The sequence below is a fragment of the Gymnoscopelus microlampas genome (assembly GCF_963454915.1).
Source record: "Gymnoscopelus microlampas genome assembly, chromosome: 12".
NCBI classification, from domain to species: Eukaryota; Metazoa; Chordata; class Actinopteri; order Myctophiformes; family Myctophidae; genus Gymnoscopelus; species Gymnoscopelus microlampas.
Window position 1 is genome coordinate 49,851,944 of NC_139949.1, and position 21,645 is coordinate 49,873,588.

The window sequence follows — 21,645 nt, forward strand, 5'->3', positions numbered from 1 at the left end:
ACAGTCAGTCAACACACCATGTTGTTTTCACTACTGCATTGTGGGTATGTTCTTCTTCTGACGAACACTTTGTCTAGACGCCAGTTGGTATATTGATGCCCCCTGCTGTTGGTCTCGGGTACTGTCCATTGTTCATTATAGTAACAGTACTATGTGACCTTCCTGCCCTGTAGACAAGACTGTAACAGCACTACAATACGCAGTGGTGGAAAGTAACTAAGTACATTTACTTGAGTACTGTACTTAATGGAATACAGTTTAGAGTTTGGTTATTGTACCAGAATGTTCTGGTCAACAAGAAAATAGTTCTGTAAGATAGATTGATGGTAATGGATGAATTGCACTGGGTCAGGCTGACCTAAAATGGTGTAACTTATCATGAGATTTCATAATATTGTGTGCTAAGATGTAGGGCCACAAAAAGGTATAAAAACACACCCACAATCCTATATCATCAGTCCTGTCTAGAGATATGGCTCTGTTGGTATATTAACACATGTATACAAAAATGCATAGCTGCATACAGTATATGGTAAACTGGTGTCATTTTAAATTACTAAAACAACTGAAACTGCAGGTCACCCGACTGATTAAAACTCTTGTTACAATGTGTACATTGGAAAACGTTTTTCTCCGGTGTGGATTAGCCCTAGAATGTCTGTGATCTTACATACATTTCAAGTATTCCAAATACACAGTCATAGATCACCCTCGCCGGCGCGCTGTGTAGTGCCAATCTGTGCGGCCGTAAAAGTGCTCTAAACTCCGTCTGTACTCACCCAATAATTAATTCCTAAGACTTGGAGTCATATTTTGTTCTCTAGTTTCATATCCATTTGAAAGTTCTGCCAGAAAACGTTTAGTTTAGTCAAATATCTCCACTTTTCCACAAGCTGCACACGGACACCTTTCTGTACGGGCGAGGGGCACGACTTGAGCGACTGACCGTATTTACCCAAACATCCTCTTGTCATCACAAACGTCATAACAAATTGACACAGGGAAGCACAAACGAATGGGGCACACAATTGACAGGTGCTTGTGATTGGTGCGGGGTAATGAATCACTCCATCGGCCAATTGTGTGTCCCAAACATTTGTGCGTCCTAAAGGAAGTTTACATATATTCAGTCCTGTACTCATTCCAGGCCCCTCGCCCGTACAGAAAGGTGTCCGTGTGCAGCTCGTGGAAAAGTGGAGATATTTGACTAAACTAAACGTTTTCTGGCAGAACTTTCAAATGGATATGAAACTAGAGGACAAAATATGACTCCAAGTCTTAGGAATTAATTATTGGGTGAGTACAGACGGAGTTTAGAGCACTTTTACGGCCGCGCAGATTGGCACTACACAGCGTGCCGGCGAGGGTGATCTATGACTGTGTATTTGGAATACTTGAAATGTATGTAAGATCACAGACATTCTAGGGCTAGGTGTGGATATGCTGGTGTCTCCTCAGGTTACTTGAATCCTTGAAACTCTTATTACAATGTTTACAGTGGAAAGGTTTTTCTCCGGTGTGGATACGCTGGTGTCTCTGCCAGGAACTTGACACACTAAATATCTTGTCACAATGTTTACAGTGGAAAGGTTTTTCTCCAGTGTGGACACGCAGGTGTATCTTCAGGTGACCTGACAAACTAAACCTCTTGTTACAGTGTCTACAGTGGAAAGGTTTTTCTCTGCTGTGGATACGCTGGTGTTTCTTCAGGTCACCCGACTGATTAAAACTTTTGTTACAGTAAGTACACAGGAAAGGTTTTTCTCCGGTGTGGATACGCTGGTGTCTCTTCAGGTTATCTGAGGTATTGAAACTCTTGTTACAATGTTTACAGTGGAAAGGTTTTTCTCCAGTGTGGATACGCTGGTGTGTCTTCAGGTTACCCAACTGAGAAAAACTCTTGTTACAGTGCATACATTTGAAAGGGTTTTCTCCATCTGGTTGAGTTAAAGTCTTGGTAAACTGTTGATGACTGGAAGATCCTGGTTGATCAGTGTCTCCTTGTTCCTGGCTGGTTGTAGAGCTGGTGATTGACTGACAGGCTGATGAGGTGATCTCTCCATTCCTCAGCATTTGGCGGTAGATGTCGTTGTGTTTACTCCTGATGTGTTTATGGAGGAAGACCTGAGATGTGAAGGAGTATGGACACTCAGAACAGGATAAGAACTGAGTTAAGGAAGACTGGAACCTCACTCCTGCGAGGGAGGGGGGGGGGGGCAGGAGGGGAGAAGGCAGGTTAAAAATAGTACACATACTACTTGAAAGCTTCCATCATCAAACAAGTCAGTTGTTTAGCTTCCCTGTTAAAATGTCTGATTTAATTGTATTTTTCATCGACCTCTTTTATTCCACCTCTCAGTTTTCCACACCCATGTTAATCCTGTCCCTGTGTTTAACACTGACTGACCTCCACTGGTCTCCTCCCAATCATCACTGTCTTCAGTGACTTCAGTGTCAGATTCAAGTTCAACTTCAATTTCAGAACAGTGTGAAGAGATGTCTTCATCATCATCTTCACTTTTCACTGCTAGTAATGTCAACATTGACCCATCAGGCTCCTCTGGTCTTTGAAGTAACTCCTCCTGTTCCTCTTTAATGTGTGGAGGCTCTGGTTCCTCCTGGAGCAGACTGGGGCTCCTCTCCTCTTTACACACAGCCATGTGCAGGATGTCTAGTTGGAGCAGAAACATAACATGATAGTGAACACTGGATTCCTGAAGTGTAAATAAACATTTCCATCCTCTATGTTCCATGTACAAAAGGAGGTATCACCTACTTAAGGTGCATTCCCACTGAAAGACAAATACATAAATAAATAATCTTTCTAGTCACTTGAATCGCGTCATTTTGGTCGCTGGGTGTTGCGATGGACAAAAGAGTTAATTTGCATGTTAAACTAATCGCCTCTTCAAGCTGTCAATCACTAAACATATGGAAACAGTGGACAATTCTAATAACGTTTAAATCTAACAGTTGTATGTGTGAAAATAAGAACTACAAGTTCTATTTCGTGACTAAAATATTGATAATTTAAAATCAAGCTGTAAACCCTCCCTCCGGAAATCTCATTTCCATTTGATTTCAGGAGTGAGTCTGGCCTGAACGCCCATTCTTCAATATTGGCTGTGTACGCCAAACTGACGAGCCTATCAGCGTCGTCGCATATCGTTCTGTGATTGACAGCGCCAGTTGGCCAATCAGGTGGCAAGTACGAGTGAGCCCGAATGGGACCGAGTGCAGCCGACAAAAATGGAACGATCCACTATTGTTTCTGTGGCCAGTTACACTGTTTACTTTCGTTTTTAAAACGCTCTCAAACTTCGGTTAACAACAAGGTTAACAATTCATTTTTAGAGATATTTTAATGATAGCTAAATATCAGCATGATTACTGTAGGTGTCAAAAAAAAAAATTGCAATGGTTATTGTACAGTGAAAATTAGATATGGTTGCACGTCTATTTGTTTTTTATGTTTCTGCAACCAGACAGAATGAGCAATTTGTTTAATCATCAGGATATTATCATTGTCATTATATATTTTGTCATGATTATTTCTCAGTAAAATTAGATATAGTGACAGCCCTACAACATAATAGAAAAAAATCACACCCTGTGTGAAGGTAGCGGCGCCTTTGATACATTTTGTCATTGATATGTGTTTATAATGTGTTTATAGCCACGTGTCACGTGAAGCTTGACCAATCACTTTGTTGACGCACCTGACCAATCAGAACGTTGACGTACGCACACGGACAAAGTCAGGTATAGAGCAGGAGCCGCTCTATACCTAAAGGTATAGAGGGGCTAGCGCCGCTAAAAATAAATAGAAACATTCAAGAAAGAGTGAGCACATGAAACGTACCGAGGTGTGGGTGGTCTTCAGGTTCCTGTTTAATAGAGATAGCCCTGGCTGAGTCTGGAGAGTTCATCTTCACCTGCAGTCTGGACTCCACACACTGGCCTGAAATGAAGGAATTGAATAAGGACTTTAAAGATGGGGTTCCATGGTTCGTTTTTCATACGGTGCTGACCCTGGTGCTGACCATGTGCTGACTGATTGTTGTGGCTGATGCCATGACGACACATTGAGGCTAGACAACACACTCCATATTTGGGCGTAGCAGCATTGGGAACTGGGAAGGATTTGGGAAGGAAGAATGTTTTTCTGAAAATTGTACAGTAAGTGTTAAAATGATATTTTCATGTGCAGCTCCACCCACTGGTTGATTAAGTATAATGAACTGCTTGCACCTTAGCACCACCCACCTGACCCAATCCCTCACCTCCTCCTATATGACCACCCACCTATCCTAGTCCCCCCACCCCCCTCCTCATGAAAGGACAGTCCATGGCTCTGGGGGGATCTCATTTTAAATAAGCCGTTGTGCTCTTATGGGCGATGCAGGTTTAGAGGACCTTGTATTGTTAAATGTACTTTTTCCATGTCTTTCTAAATAACGTACTTCATATATTAGTATATAAAGTACTTCAATCAATCAATAAATCTGCACAGTTGTTTACAAAAGGGTCTAGAACAGTGGTTGTCAAACTGACTTCCGGGGACCCCAGCTGGGTCCTTGAGAGGGTTTCGGGGGGTCCCCCAGCAAAATGTATGACATCAAAATCAGTGTAACCAGTTTAAACCTACCCTATATACGTAGGTGATCTGAAAATAGCAGATCTACAATGTATTGAATAATGATGCATCGCGATGAGACACATTGTGAGCTAGATCAGCTTCTTTTTTTTCCCTTTTTACAACTTTTACTTTGAACTGGAAGATAATGGGATGAACAAGTACAACATGATCCTTACAGTATTATCCTTCAGGTTGTTTAAGAAAACAGACCTTACATTATATTACTACAGTATGTATATATTTAATGGGTTTGGAGCTAAACTGTTAATTCTGTCAGCTCTTTATTAAACAGAAAATGCATTTTCAGGTCGGGATATCAATTTCATCCAACCAGGATAGACTAGGTTCGAGATTAAACAAGCGAAATTGGAAGTGATGACACAAAGAAGAAATGAGCTGACAACATTGGAACTGGAATATTTAAAAAAAAAAAATCACACCCTGTGTGAAGGTAGCGGCGCCTTTGATACATTATGTCATCGATATGTGTTTATAATGTGTTTATAGCCATGTGTCACGTGAAGCTTGACCAATCACTTTGTTGACGGGTCTGACCAATCAGAACGTTGACGACGTTGACGGGTCTGACCAATCAGAACGTTGACGGGTCTGACCAATCAGAACGTTGACGGTGAACACGGACAAAGTCAGGTATAGAGCAGGATCCGCTAGTGCCGCTAATAAACTGATAAATGGGTACTCTCTCCTGATTGGCTTACATTTTGTCACCTACCTGAAAATGTATTTTCTGTTTATTAAAGAGCTGGAGAGACATGGAAACTCCTGTTACTGAACAAACACTCTATAGCAGAGGTTCTCAAAGTGGATTCTATGGTCCTTTAGGGGGGTCTAAATTGACCAAATGGACCCTAACGCGGGTCCATTTGGTTCCATTTGTATGCTGTCAGAGTTAAGGAGAGACCTTGAAATTTTGAGGTTTGAGAACCATTGCTCTATAGCAATGATTACTATCAGAATATAGCTTTTAAAACAACAATCGATTTTGTTTTAAACAACAAATATCACTTACCCTACCTTTACGTTGTATGGAGATTAACCACTGTAATGCTATAAAACACTGATGGTATATAGTGTTACAATGATAATAGTGACGTCAACAACATGCTACAAAGCTCCAAAGTCCGTACTTCTCCAAACATGTACAAATGCAAATTATAAGGTGTTAACCCGGTTGCCCCAAATATTAACTCGGTGTTCGGCCTGTTTGTGCAATGTATTAGTCCATATTCTTTAACACAAAAGTGTTTTAATCATTGTGTGGCCGAACGCTATTTCCCCCCTCGTTTACTTCCTGTTTACATTGAGTGTAATTCCGGCTTTCACCGGATGCATTTCCAACAGAATCGTCCACAAACGGTATTAAAACACTTCTTTATTAAAGAATATGGACTAATACATTACACAAACACGCCGGACACCAAGTTAACATTTGGGGCAAGCGGGTAATATTTTGCATTTGTAACAACATAATGAGTTCTTTACCTGCTGTGTTTCAGTGGTTGAGCTGCTAACAAACGTCCTCCTGCTGCTTAACGACGACACTGTTTAGAAACGACACGTTTTACTTTTCTTTGTATTTTACTTTTATATAAATCTATGGTATTTTAAAGTGTCCACAACAGTCAGTCAACACACCATGTTGTTTTCACTACTGCATTGTGGGTATGTTCTTCTTCTGACGAACACTTTGTCTAGACGCCAGTTGGTGTATTGATGCCCCCTACTGTTGGTCTCGGGTACTGTCCATTGTGTATCAGTACTACAGTATGTGATCTTCCAGACCTGAAGAGAAGAGAACATCCATCTAGGAGTGCAACAGTTCATCCAACAAAATGATGAAGTCAATTATTACGGGGCCAGGCTTCCAGCATGGACCCGTATTGTTATTCTGATTATTCCGTTTCTTCTTCTGCCACTTTTGGCAGTTCTGGCTGAACCGTGCAGTCGCTTTTTATGAAACTCGGCCATATGATAGATGGTCATGAAAAACGATCAAGAAATAATTCTCACAATCTTTCGTCAAAAGGTGGCGCTATAGCACTCAATTGAAAAATGCCAACTTTGAACAGGTACAACTCATGCCCTGTTTCACCTACAGCCATGAAACTTCGATGCACACATGCGTCTCCTCATGCTGAACAACTTTCACACTCTGACTTTTGACCTCTGACCTTTAGATCTCCCACCATTTTGAATTATATGAAAAACAGTTAAAACCTATCTCCTCCTGGGATTTTTGAGTAATCTGCACGAAACTTTTTACACATGAACTTTGGACCTATGCCAAAAAACTTTTGCAAAATATTTTCCATAAGTGAAAAAATGAAGCTTTAATGAGCCAATGAATATTGCAGGTTTATGACAATTATTCATCTGCCCCTAACACATACATGCAGACTTACCATTCTTTGAAACTTTGCAGAAATGTAAAGGGCCATTCCAAATATCACTGAAACCAATCTTACTCCAATTGGTCAAACGGGGGCGCTATAGCAATTTTTTGAAAATGCAAACTTTAAACAGGCAAAAGTCATGCCTCGTTTGGCCGACAGCCATTAGACCTGCTTACACATGTGCCTTGACTAATGAGGAACACATCTATCACGTTGACCAGTAAGCACCGCCCTTAGATTGTCCGCAATCTTGAGCAGTTTGAAAAACACTTAAACCCAGGATTTTTCAGCTATTTGCGTGAAACTGTATCATCTGTGTGATCTCCTTTCACAGGTTTTTGTCTGTTGGTGGCTTCTCGCTTAAATGTGTGCCCCACAACCTGAAGGTCACCAGTTCAAGCCTCACTTGGTGCAGACTTCATCTAAGTTGCATTTCACACAACATGACTATCAATGAATACATCTGCAATTGTTAAAGATAACATGAAATACTTAATTGAGTGTTTTTTACATACAGCTGATCTACAATCTCACAACTTTTCAGATAGCAATGAGAGTATGTTTTTTCAATGTATAACATACTTCATTGTGAAAATAGCCGATGTACAATCTGACAACTTTTAATGGTTTGTGAGCTTGTAGATCGGCTACTTTCACTAGTTTTGCTTCTGAGGAGATGTACAATTTCTTCATTGGTAAATGGTTTGTGAACGAGTGATCTTAGTGTTAGTGAAACAGGGGCTTGGGTCAGAAGGCAAGCGTTTGTCATCCTCAACAGACAACATCAGCCTGGACAAAGCTATAGCACTATAGGTAGTGTTGCAGCTACCTAAGAGTGCCTCACGACTGCAAGGTTGCTGGTTCAAGCCTCACTTGATGCACACTCATTTAAGTTGAATTGCAAAAAACATGACTCAATCTATTCCGTTTCCATGGCTCTCTCTCTCTCTTCAATCTATTCCGTTTCTCTCTCACTCTCTCTCTCTCTCTCTCTCTCTCTCTCTCTCTCTCTCTCTCTCTCTCTCTCTCTCTCTCTCTCTCTCTCTCTCTCTCTCTCTCTCTCTCTCTCTCTCTCTCTCTCTCTCTCTCTCTCTCTCTCTCTCTCTCTCTCTCTCTCTCTCTCTCTCTCTCTCTCACAGGGGCGGCCATAGCTGAGTGGTTAGTGAGCCAGAGGCTCTGGTTGCCCCAGGTACGATTCCAGGCCAGGTCAGCAAATGTGTCGATGAAATTTGTCATCGACACAAGCAAGACTCTTAACCCCTAATTGCTCACAGGCCCTCATTGGAAACAAGACCGCAAGGACTTTCATGAACTGACCTGTTGAAGGAATTATCATTTCTCTTTCTCTCTCCTGGCCCCGTATTATCGCTGCTTGCAGCTATATTTTATATTTGTTATTGATGACAAATAATTTAGTAAATTAATCAATTCATTAATTGATCCCTGTTTTGGACATGTCATTATTAGCAAAAATCATACAAATTATAGTGAAAATATTTTGAGTACAAGCTCACAACGAATCCAGATGCGATGCATTTTGAGCTTGCAGATCAGCTATTTTCACTAGTCTTGCACAGTTAACCTAATTTGTTGATATGTATATTATTGGATTAATCTGAAAAGTCATCTATAGAATAATCACTTACAAAATCTTGGATATTTTCAGCACTGCATCTATCACAGCTTCGAGCTTCCATCACTGCACATTGATGCTGCACAGGTCTGATCCTCACGTCTCACAGAAATGCATACCAATACCATGTTACAGGATAAAACACATACCATGTATTAAACATGTGTTAACTATATATTTTTCAAACTATGTGAATATATCAATATTTCTATGATAGGCTATATTCATAATGTAGGATGAATTCAGACTGTGACAAAGAAACTATTTTTGTGTAGAAATATTTAATGAAGTCATGGAGAAGATAATGATGGAATACAGTTCAGAGTTTGGTTATTGTACCAGAATGTTCTAGTAAAAAGGAAAATAGTTCTGTAAGATAGATTGATTGTAATGGATGAATTGCACTGGGTCAGGCTGACCTAAATTGGTGTAACTTATCATGAGATTTCATATTATTGTGTGCTAAGATGTAGGGCTACAAAAGGGTATAAAAACACACACACAATCAGGCCTGGAATTTCTTCATTTTAGGGGCAAGGCCACTTGGCCTTTGGTGTTGTAATTTTTTGGAGGGCACAAAGGCCAAATGCCAGGGCAGGAAGGCCATCCAAAAAAAAAAAAGTTTTTTAAGTCCAAAAAAGTTTTTTAAGTCCACGGAAATAATGCATTTAACTTGAAGGTTAAGGATGAATGTATTTTAATATATTATAAGAATTGTATAACTATCTGTGAAATATAACCCATTTATTTCACAAAATAATGTGTTGGCAAATGACCAATATTTGGTTATATAGGTCTCAATATGTCACATTCAGCCCTGGACTTCATTGACTGAAGTAGGGGTCACATTAATCACATTAGATTCACAGATTAGGGGTCTTCAACCTTTTCAGGCCAGGGACCCCCAAACTGATGGGGTGATGGAGCAGGGACCCCCTACCTCGTAGGGTAGGTAGGGGGTAGGCTACTATATATATCATATATTTATGTATAAAATTGTGTTTTATATAAATACACATGAAAAAATTGCCTGCTCCTACGCACAGGTTGACCCAGTAGGTGTGCAAAAGGACCTTTCTCAGGGGCGTCAATTGGGTATGGCAAGGCATGGCAGGTGCCATACCTTGGCTCCAGACAAAAAAGAGAAATAAAATCATGAATAGTAGCCTAATGCAGGTGTAAGACCATTGTGTTTGCTTTGTGTTATAGGTATAATCTAATGCATAGTGTCTATGCATTTCAGGGGTTTTGGGGGGGTTGACCCCCTAAAAAAAAGGATAGATGTCCCTTATTTTAATCTCTGGGAGTTGGCAACCCTAACCTTGCCATACCTTAGCTTTTGCTGAACTGACACCACTGATCTTTCTCTACAAAATATGTATAAACATACCATGTTATTGTGCATTCATTACTAAGCTATTAAAATATGTCATGTTATGTTTAAAGACAAATTTACATTTAAAAAAAAAAAAAGAATGAAAAAAAGTTTTTAAAGTTTTTAAAAACAAAAATATTTTTTAATCAAACAACAATTTCGCGGACCCCCTGCAGTACCTTCGCGGACCCCCTAGGGGTCGCGGACCCCCTGTTGAAGACCTCTGGTAGAGATTTTGTCTTTTCCCCACAAGTTATTTTCATTCAAATGAAATGTGATTGAACTTGCACTAATAATGACTTTAGTTGATTTTTCACTCTTTAAAATATAGTATTTCTTAATCTAACTATATAAATGGCGACCGACTTCCGCACCCTCGGTGGCGACACCCCACAGCTCTGTTATCGAATAAACAACGCACCGCCAGACCACATGTTGCCAACTGACTCGCCACGGCGGCCGCGCTGAATTTACGCCTCGCGTAGGGGACATCTCACTGCTCACTACACCTTTTCCACCACGCAACATAATTAATTCTACTCACCAAATGTCGGACAAAACGGAAGGGGAGGCAGCTTCGTACCGTTTACCGTGCGCACGACCTCATCACCACAACAGCAGGCAGCCGCTGCGGGGGTTTTTTCCTTTTTTTCCAAACTTTTTTTTTGGTCACCATTTTCTCCAGGCACCATTTCTGGTGTAACGTGCGGCAGCATGCGCTGGGTTGCCAGGTTTGCACAGCCAGCGCGGTGTAACATGCGGCAGCATGCGCTGGGTTGCCAGGTTTGCACAGCCAGCGCCAGAAACAAGCAACCACCTTCATGAAAAAAAAAAAAACCCGAAATGCTCCGCAATGTTCCAGGGGTGTCCCCGCGCGTCCCAACACTCCACAGGGGGTCAGTGGACCATCAGGGGGTCCGCGGACCCCCTGTGGACCCCCTGAAACATAACAAATATTATTTCTTCCAATTTTTTCCTTTTTCAAAAAAACTTTTCCACAGTTTTACTCCGGCGATTTGGGTCCCCCAATATACACACCGCCCCGTGCGCGGCTGGTGTTGAGGGGGGCGTAGCCCCCCGAAACTCTAGTTATTAATAATTACAGCTTGTAGATTGACTATTTTCACGATTTTAAATTGTTTTTAAATAATAATAAAAAGGAACATACAAGATTTCCACCCCACAGCCATAATATATAGCCAATATATGGTTCTGTATGAGTCCGTTTTTGCAGATTTCATTCTAATTGGCTACTATGCCTGCATATGAATTTCATGAGCCTGGGTAGGTCACCCTGGCTTGGCGGAGATATGCCCTGTTGCGCACACTCCACCACAAACTGCGCTGCAGGTGAAAGTAATTCACTTAACGAGGGCTGTGTTGCGCACCAACAAACGGACTAAAACTGTCACATTCTAGCTGTTGAAATAAACTTCCCAATTAGAACATTGTTGACAAACGAACAGATATCATGGATGTGGTTTGCAAAAGGAATATATATTTCTTGTCCATCAGAGCGGTGAGGTCACTCTTTTGTATGATATTGATAGCCTAAACTTTTAATTTGTCTGCAGTTATTCTGTTGCTTGCTTTATATTAAGACTTATAATTTGGGGATTTCGCTGTATTTTATTAGATGTATTCATCTATATTTTGCTGTTGAAAAAAACATCGGGGCACATCGGTCTGTAGGAATAAGGAATCCTCTCTCTCTCTCTCAGGCTAGAAATCAAACCTACCATTCAACAGGCTGCGTTAGATTTATCTCCGGTTTGGCCCGGTAATGCTTTTGTGTCTATTACACGGTGTTGCGGGATTCCGAAGGTTCATAGGAGGCTCAAAATCAAACCTACCTACCACTGTGCATGTTGTAGCTGCGCAGCTCAACCAACGGGACTGGTGTCTAAAAAAAACGTATTGACAGGAAAATCGCGCAGAGGAAAAACTGTGAAATCAGTTGCTGGGCGCAGCTGGGGCACCACGGCCACTGTGGCCGTGAAGGCATGTCATTATTCGAGGGGCACACGGCCAATAAGAGGGGCAACGACGGCCATGGCCGCCGTGGCCGCCGTGAAATTCCTGCCCTGCACACAATACTATTTAATCAGCCCTGTTTGTAGATATGACTCTGTTAGTATATTAAAGGAGGAGTTCACCCAAAAAATGACTTATTTTCTATCAATTGCACACCCTATGAAGCCTTGAATCCATGTATTCTTTTTTGTTTTTGTCACATTCCTAAGCTAATAATTTGATTCCTGTCTCCTACCGGCTAATGTATCAGGTAGGAGACACATAGTAGATTATTTGTGTCTCCTACTGGAAATACACACGGTCATCAAATTATTGTCTTAGGAATGCCACAAAAACAAAAATAAATTCATGAAATCAAGACTTCAGGGGTGTGTAATTGATAGAAAATAAGTAATTTTTTTGGGTGAACTCCTCCTTTAACAAATGTATATTTACATATATACTTCTAAAAATGAATAGCTGCATATATGGTTAGTTAACACTTAAAACAAATTGAGGATATTGCAGATTGAGGAAATGAAGGATTTATAAGTGAAAAAAAGTCCTAATGGAGGCCTCTTTTGACTGGAACAGCAATAATAGCAATAGTATTTATTATTTTCTATCCACCTCCCTACCAACATACAGTTGTTTAATTTGATCCTCCCAGTGAGCTAATTTAGAGTAGAGCGTTTGTTTCCCTTGGTGTGAATAAACTGGTGTCTTTTTAGATTACTAAAACAACTCGTCAGACGTTTACAGTAGAAAGGTTTTTCTCCAGTGGATACGCTGGTGTTTCTTCAGGTCATATGACACACTAAACATCTTGTCACAATGTTAACAGTGGAAAGGTTTTTCTCCAGTGTGGACACGCAGGTGTCTATTCAGGTGACTTGAATTGCTGAAACTCTTGTCACAATGTTTGCACTGGAAAGGTTTCTCTCCAGTGTGAACACGCTGGTGTCTTTTCAGGTTAGATGACTCTCTGAAACACTTGTTACAATGTTCACAGTGGAATGGTTTTACTCCAGTGTGGATATGCTGGTGTTTCTTCAGGGAACCTGAAATGCTGAACCTCTTGTCACAATGTTCACAGTGGAATGGTTTTACTCCAGTGTGGATATGCTGGTGTTTCTTCAGGGAACCTGACTCACGGAAACTCTTGTCACAATGTTCACAGTGGAAAGGCTTTTCTCCAGTGTGGATACGCTGGTGTGTCTTCAGGTGACCAAACTGATAAAAACTCTTGTTACAGTTCATACACTGGAAAGGTTTTTCTCCGGTGTGGATACGCACGTGTGTCTTCAAGCAATCTGAGGTACTGAAACTCTTGTCACGATATTTACAGTGGAAAGGTTTTTCTCCAGTGTGGATACGCTGGTGTCTCTTGAAGTGACCTGACTCCCTGAAACTCTTGTCACAATGTTTACAGTGGAAAGGTTTTTCTCCAGTGTGGATACGCTGGTGTGTCTTCAGGTTATCTGAGGTATTGAAACTCTTGTCACAATATTGACAGTGGAAAGGTTTTTCTCCAGTGTGGATACGCTGGTGTCTCTTGAAGGAACCTGAGTCACTGAAACTCTTGCCACAATATTTACAGTGGAAAGGTTTTTCTCCAGTGTGGATACGCTGGTGTGTCTTCAGGTTACCCAACTGAGAAAAACTCTTGTTACAGTGCATACAGTGGAAAGGTTTTTCTCCGGTGTGGATATAATATTTACATTGGAAAGGTGTTTCACCATCTGGTTGAGTTAAAGTCTTGTTAAACTGTTGATGACTGGAAGATCCTGGTTGATCAGTGTCTCCCTGTTCCTGGCTGGTTGTAGAGCTGGTGATTTGCTGACAGGCTGATGAGGTGATCTCTCCATTCCTCAGCATTTGGCAGTAGAGGTCGTTGTGTTTACGCCTGATGTGTTTATGGAGGAAGACCTGAGATGTGAAGGAGTATGAACACTCAAAACAGGAGAAGAACTGAGTTTGGGAAGACTGGAACCTCACTCCTGCGAGAGAGGGGGGGGGGGGGGGGGTGAGAGGAGGACAGAAGTGGAGATTTCAGGTTAAAAATGGTAGAGTACACATACAACTTGAAAGCTTCCATCATCAAACAAGTCCGTTGTTTAGCTTCCCTGTACTCATTCAGTGCCAATAAAATATAAAAATAATTGCATACTGTGCCAGCCAAAAATACATAGTAAAAAAAAGTATTCATTATTTTTCAGTAAAAAGTTAAACAAGAAGTGAATGGAGCAGCAAATCTTCAAATGATGAAATCTTGGATTCTGAACGTCTTTTTCACAAAAAATATATACATATTTTTTTCAAAAACACGTCAAACACGTCATTGGCACGTTGCGCCATAGCGGTAAAACACGTCAAACAAGTCAATAGCACTCAATGAGTTAAAATGTCTGATTTAATTGTATTTTTCATCAACCTCTTTTACTCCACCTCCCAATTTTCCACACCCATGTAAGTCCTGTTCCTGTGTTTAACACTGACTGACCTCCACTGGTCTCCTCCCAATCATCACTGTCTTCAGTGTCAGATTCAAGCTCAACTTCAATTTCAGAGCAGTGTGAAGAGATGTCTTCATCATCATCTTCACTTTTCACTGCTAGTAATGTCAACATTGACCCATCAGGCTCCTCTGGTCTTTGAAGTAACTCCTCCTGTTCCTCTTTAATGTGTGGAGGCTCTGGTTCCTCCTGGAGCAGACTGGGGCTCCTCTCCTCTTTACACACAGCCATGTGCAGGATGTCTAGTTGGAGCAGAAACATAACATGATAGTGAACACTGGATTCCTGAAGTGTAAATAAACATTTCCATCCTCTATGTTCCACATACAAAAGGAGGTATCACCTACTTAAAGGAGAATTTTGGACTAAAGTTTTCTTACCTTTTCTATGAGGTTATGATATCTTAGGATGAATGGTACAGTAGAAAAAAATCATAACTCCACCCCTGGTCCGCCACAGCTTAAAAGGTGTGCGGATAGGCCTTAGGTTAAATCACATATTTGAATAGGTTTTTTTTTTTTTTTTTTTGAGATCTGACGTTCATAGTGACAGAACACTATGCAACCAAAAAAAAAAAAAAGAAAAAAAAAACAGAAGTCTCGCTAGACGAGATTGAAATCTCGAGATAGAAAAGGTAAGAAAACTTTAGTTCTCCTTTAAGGTGCATTCACACTGAAAGATAAATAAATAAATAATCTTTCTAGTCACTTGAATCTCATCATTTTGGTTGCTGGGTGTTGTGATGAGACAAAAGAGTTCATTTGCATGTTCAACTTATCGCCTCTTTAAACTGTCAATCACTAAACATATGGAAACCGTAGACAATTCTAATAAAGTTTTATATGTGTCTATTTCATGGCAGAAAAAATGATAATTTATAATCAAGCTGTGATAAACACAAAGCGTGTGTTTTTCCCCCTTCCCAGCCTGCTGCCCAGGGACCCAATTTGTACACATACTACAGATAGAAAATGTACACAGGGACCCCTCCAGTGTTAATTTACTGGTGTTAATTTAACTCTGGAGTGTATAAATGGAACCAAATGGACATGTAAGGGACCATTTGGTTCAAGTATGTACACTCACAGGTATACAAAAACTCCCAAAACGTCTCAGTGTCTGGCTGTGCGTCTTCAAGGGCTTGTGTGTTGTCTTTGCTGTGTTATTGGTTCCCGGCAGAGGAAATTTGGCCATAGGCCAAGCCATATAGAACATGTACATTAAAAAATCACACCCAGTGTGAAGTGGGCGGTGTGTGGTCATCACAACATGACTCACTTTAAAAAATCACACCCTGTGTGAACGAAGCGGTGCCTTTGAGGCGGGCCTTAACTTATTTCAGTTTGTCCCTATTGGTGGTCTGAGTCCACTTCCCAAATTTGTACTTGGTAGCATGCTGCAAACTGGAATGATGGCTGTTTAAAGGCCAGCCAATGGGCAGACAGAGGGGGCGGGGCTTAAGGAATGACAGTTAGTCCCTATTGCTGGCTTTAGTCCATGTACAAAATTTGTACTCCATAGCATGCTGCGAACTTGAGTTATGGCTGTTTGAAGGCCAGCCAATGGGAAGACAGAGGGGGCGGGGCTTCAGCAATTGATGCTGGTCCCTATTGGTGGTCTAAGTCCACATACCAAATGTGGAGTTGGTGGCATGCTGCAAACTGGAGTTATAGCTGTTTGGAATCCCGTACTCTAAACGGGCGGACGGACATAACATACGCTGGGGGTCCCTGGAGCCCTCTTTGATAAGCAGCGCTTTGATATCGTCAGCAATTCATGCGCGTCCCTATTGGTGGTCTAAGTCCACATATCAAATGAGGTCTTGCTGGCATGCTGTAAACTGGAGTTATAGCTGTTTGGAATCCCGTACTCTAAACGGGCGGACGGACATAACATACGCTGGGGGTCCCTGGAGCCTCATGCTCGTCCCTATTGGTGGTCTAAGTCCACATAGGATATTTGAACTTGGTGGCATGCTGCAAACTGGAGTTATAGCTGGTTGAAGTCCCGTGCTCATCCCGTGCTTACACGGACAGTACAGACGCTGGGGGTCCCTAACTTCCGGGGGGGGGGTCCCTGGACCCCGCTTTGATAGCGTCAGCAATTCATGCGCGTCCCTATTGGTGGTCTAAGTCCACATATCAAATTAGGTCTTGCTGGCATGCTGTAAACTGGAGTTATAGCTGTTTGGAATCCCGTACTCTAAACGGGCGGACGGACATAACATACGCTGGGGGTCCCTGGAGCCCCCTTTGAGAAGCAGTAGCACGTGTGGCCAATGAGAGGAGAGATGGCATAGGCAATGGCCAGGTCCTTGTGTGTGTGTGTGCGTGTGTTTCTATGTGTTTATTGTTTGCCGTCAGGCTCATACGGACGGACATACGGACAAAGTCAAGTGTAGAGCGGTTGGCACCGCTAAAAAGGATAAATGACTTTTTTTAAAGTCCATATTGCTATTCATAGGGCTGCACATGTGTCATGTGTTTCGCTAGCCAATCACAGTCCTGAATTTGCAAAGTCAGCCAATCACATTACAGTTAGTGGTGATGACACTAGCTGTAATGTGATTGGCTGATATGAAAAAAGTATCGATTTGCATTAACAATGGAAGGGTTAGGGGGTACACACATTTTTTGGTCGGTGTCCAAAACTCACTTATAAAAAACTCACTCTATTATAAAATAATAGATGCAAGACAGGCTCAGATACACGTTCTTCTATTCATAGAAAATGCTAATGAGTTTCGTATAGAACAGGGTTTGTCTTTATGTATGTACAGTATGCATTTCCCCTCAAAAGTAGACCAATCACATCTCATGCCGTTAAGTGCATGACATCATGAAACAAAAACATCTCCACACATGAAAGCTTGAAATGTCAGGTGAAAGTTGGGTCGTAGTTTAAAATCTATGTAAAATAGTTTTTATGGCGTGGCTCTGTACGTCTGGAAATAGGTCTGTGAGTCTGTGAATCTGTCTGTGTGTCTGGGACGAATCTCACAAACCGTTTTGACGATCAGCGCCAAATTTATGCACGATGATCAAGGAAGTCTTTTTCCACTTCAGATAGAATGTACTATGTACAATGTGAAGTTATATGGTGCAGTTTTTCTATTAGTGTTGCATTTGCGCAAAATAAATGTGCTTTTTGGTTATGGTAATGAGACAAACAATGAATTTTGAGAGATCTTTTAATGATATTAGCCACATATCAGCATGATTATTATCAGTTGTCAAAATATTTCTGCAATGGTTATTGTACAGTGAAAATTAGATATTGTTGCACTTCTACAACAGAACAGAAATAAATTACAGAAAGAAAGAGCATGTGAAACTTACTGAGTGGGTGGTCTTCAGGTTCCTCCTGTTTAATAGACATGGCCCTGGCTGAGTCTGGAGAGTTCATCTTCACCTGCAGTCTGGACTCCACACACTGGTCTGAAATGAAGGAATTGAATTAGGACTTTAATAACTGGAGATCTAGTGGTGTCCAGAATAACAGTAATATTTGCAGAAGGTAAAGGCAATATGGCCTAAGCCCAACACTCAAACATAGGAATCTTGGGCGCAAAGATTATAGGATTCATATACAGTATTAGCCCATTGAGACCTGTTGCTACCTATACGTTGTTATACCTTTCAATCCGGATGCCACCTCTGTGTCTCATTAGTTGTTGCTATAATATAGTAACATCATTTTTTATTTTTAGTAAGAATTTGAACGTTTTCAGAAAACTATGGTTAGGTTTTAGAAGGCGTTTTTAGAATCGGCCTTAGGTCTAAATGGGTTAGGGAAGGAATCATTCGTAATTTAAGATTACAAAAGGAAAAATGTGTCTCCTGCGATGCAAATAATGGTCTAAAGTGAATAAGGTGAAAGCAGCCAATCTGTTTTTTATGTTTCTGCAACCAGACAGAATGAGCAATTTGTTTAATCATCAGGATATTATCATTGTTATGATATATTTTGTCATGATTATTTCTCAGTAAAATTAGATGTAGTGACAACCCCACAACAGAACAGGAAAAAAGAAACAAGAATGACCAAAGTCATAATAAAGCCGCATGCGGCAGGCTTTTTTGGCCCCAATCTTTTCATAGACCTGATTACTTGTTTTTTGGATTGCTTGTTTCTCTCGCCAAACCTGGCAACATTTAGCATCCCAGATTAACACTCTAATGTTTTTTATATAAGTGGTGGCAACATTTTGTGACACCACACGGGTCTTCCCAACAATAGCTAAGATTGAAGTCAGTGTGAAAATGGCCAAATAATAACTTAATAGCCAAACTAGGTCTAATGAAGCACGCTAGCATTTAGGCTAACCCTCCTGCCTGAAGATCTCTCCCTTTCTCTCTCTCTGCTGCAAAGAAGGAGAGGCGGGAGCTGCAAAGCGCCGTCTCCCCATTGGCTTAAAGGGGGGGAAGTGTGAAGGACAGCCAGGACAGCCAATGACAAATAGGTGTCAAAGGAGGAGAGGCGGGTGCTGCAGAGAGCCGTCTCCCCATTGGCGGGAAGTGTGAAGGACAGCCAGGACAGCCAATGACACTTAAGTGTCACTCGGGTATCGGACTAGGACTAGTGCTGTTTATAGAGCCGCTATGCTTTCAGCATGCGGCTAAAAAACATTTTAGAAAGAGTGAGCACATGAAACGTACTGAGGTGTGGGTGGTCTTCAGGTTCCTGTTTAATAGAGATAGCCCTGGCTGAGTCTGGAGAGTTCATCTTCACCTGCAGTCTGGACTCCACACACTGGCCTGAAATGAAGGAATTGAATAAGGACTTTAAAGATGGGGTTCACATTTGGTTCCATTTGTATATTGTCAGAGTTAAGGAGAGACCTTGAAATTCTGAGGTTTGAGAACCATTGCTCTATAGCAATGATTACTATCAGAATATAGAGCTTTAACCTTTTAACAAAATCGATTTTGTTTTAACCAAAAAAATATCACTTACCCTACCTTTAAGTTATAAGGAGATTAACCACAGTAATGCTATAAAACACTGATGTAACTATAGGGTTACAATGATAATAGTGACGTCAACAACAACATGCTACAAAACAATGTATATCAATGTCTTGCTACTGCTATGGAGATAGCCTTATATAAAGACTCTCGTAGATGTATTTTATCATTTTTTTTTAAAAAAGTCTCCAAAACCTGTATTTCTCTAAACATGTACAAATGCAAATTATAAGGTGATTACCCAGTTGTCCCAAATGTTAACTCGGTGTTCGGCGTGTTTGTGTAATGTATTACTCCATATTCTTTAACAAAGAAGTGTTTTAATACCGTTTGTGGCCGAACACTATTTTCCCCCTCGTTTACTTCCTGTTTACATTGAGTGTAATTCTGGCTTTCAACGGATGCACTTCCGACAGAATCGTCCACAAAGGGGATTAAAACGCTTCTTTATTAAAGAATATGGACTAATACATTACACAAACACGACGGACACCAAGTTAACATTTGGGGCAAGCGGGTAATATTTTGCATTTGTACATGTTTGGAGAAATACAGGCTTTAATGGTGACATTCCAGGACAATCTGGGATATTATGAAGCTGCTATGGAGCTATTGTTTGTGTTTATGATCACGTTATAACAAGTCAACCTAACAGCTAGTAATTACATTTATGTTCCAACTTAAATGAGTTAATAAAGACGAATAGATTAAACAAGACGTGATCCGTTCATCTTAAATGTTATAAATAGATGAAACAACATAATGAGTTGATCTTTACCTGCTGTGTTTCAGTGGTTGAGCTGCTAACAAACGTCCTCCTGCTGCTTAACGACGACACTGTTTAGAAACGACACGTTTTACTTTTCTTTGTATTTTACTTTTATATAAATCTATGGTATTTTAAAGTGTCAACAACAGTCAGTTAACACACCATGTTGTTTTCACTACTGCATTGTGGGTATGTTCTTCTTCTGACGAACACTTTGTCTAGACGCCAGTTGCTGTATTGATGCCCCCTACTGTTGGTCTCGGGTACTGTCCATTGTGTGTCAGTACTACAGTATGTGATCTTCCAGACCTGAAGAGAAGAGAACATCCATCTAGGAGTGCAACAGTTCATCCAACAAAATGATAAAGTCAATTATTTATATTTGTTATTGATGACCTATAATTTAGTAAATTAATCAATTCATTAATTGATCCCTGTTTTGGACATGTCATTATTAGCAAAAATCGTACAAATTATAGTACAAGCTCACAACGACTCAAGATGCGATGCATTTTGAGCTTGCAGATCAGCTATTTTCACTAGTCTTGCACAGTTAATTTGTTGGTATATATATTATTGGATTAATCTGAAAAGTCATCTATAGAATAATCACTTACAAAATCATGGATAGTTTCAGCCCTGCATCTATCACAGCTTTGAGCTTCCATCACTGCACATTGATGCTGCACAGGTCTGATCCTCACGTCTCACAGAAATAAAGTATACAACACATACCAATACCATGTTACAGGATACACCACTTACCAATACCATGTTACAGGATGCAAAACTTACCAATACCATGTTACAGGATACAACACTTACCAATACCATGTTACAGGATACAACACTTACCAATACCATGTTACAGGATACAACACTTACCAATACCATGTTACAGGATACAACACTTACCAATACCATGTTACAGGATACAACACTTACCAATACCATGTTACAGGATACAACACTTACCAATACCATGTTACAGGATACAACACTTACCAATACCATGTTACAGTATACAACACATACCAATACCATGTTACAGGATACAACACTTACCAATACCATGTTACAGGATACAACACTTACCAATACCATGTTACAGGATACAACACATACCAATACCATGTTACAGGATACAACACTTACCAATACCATGTTACAGGATACAACACTTACCAATACCATGTTACAGTATACAACACATACCAATACCATGTTACAGGATACAACACTTACCAATACCATGTTACAGTATACAACACATACCAATACCATGTTACAGGATACAACACTTACCTATACCATGTTAC

General features: G+C 40.6%; 1 protein-coding gene across 1 annotated transcript; it reads right to left on the reverse strand.

Moving 5' to 3' along the window:
• Window positions 1-2,110: 2,110 nt before the first annotated feature.
• Window positions 2,111-20,657, reverse strand: LOC311057409 (uncharacterized protein; the record flags this gene model as incomplete). Its single annotated transcript, XM_084074368.1, has 7 exons — window positions 2,111-2,124; window positions 2,408-2,671; window positions 3,863-3,961; window positions 13,814-14,003; window positions 14,540-14,832; window positions 17,929-18,027; window positions 20,636-20,657. The coding sequence occupies 7 exons, from the start codon at window positions 20,655-20,657 to the stop codon at window positions 2,111-2,113; spliced, it is 981 nt and encodes a 326-aa protein (XP_083930494.1).
• Between the last annotated feature and the right edge of the window lie 988 nt (window positions 20,658-21,645).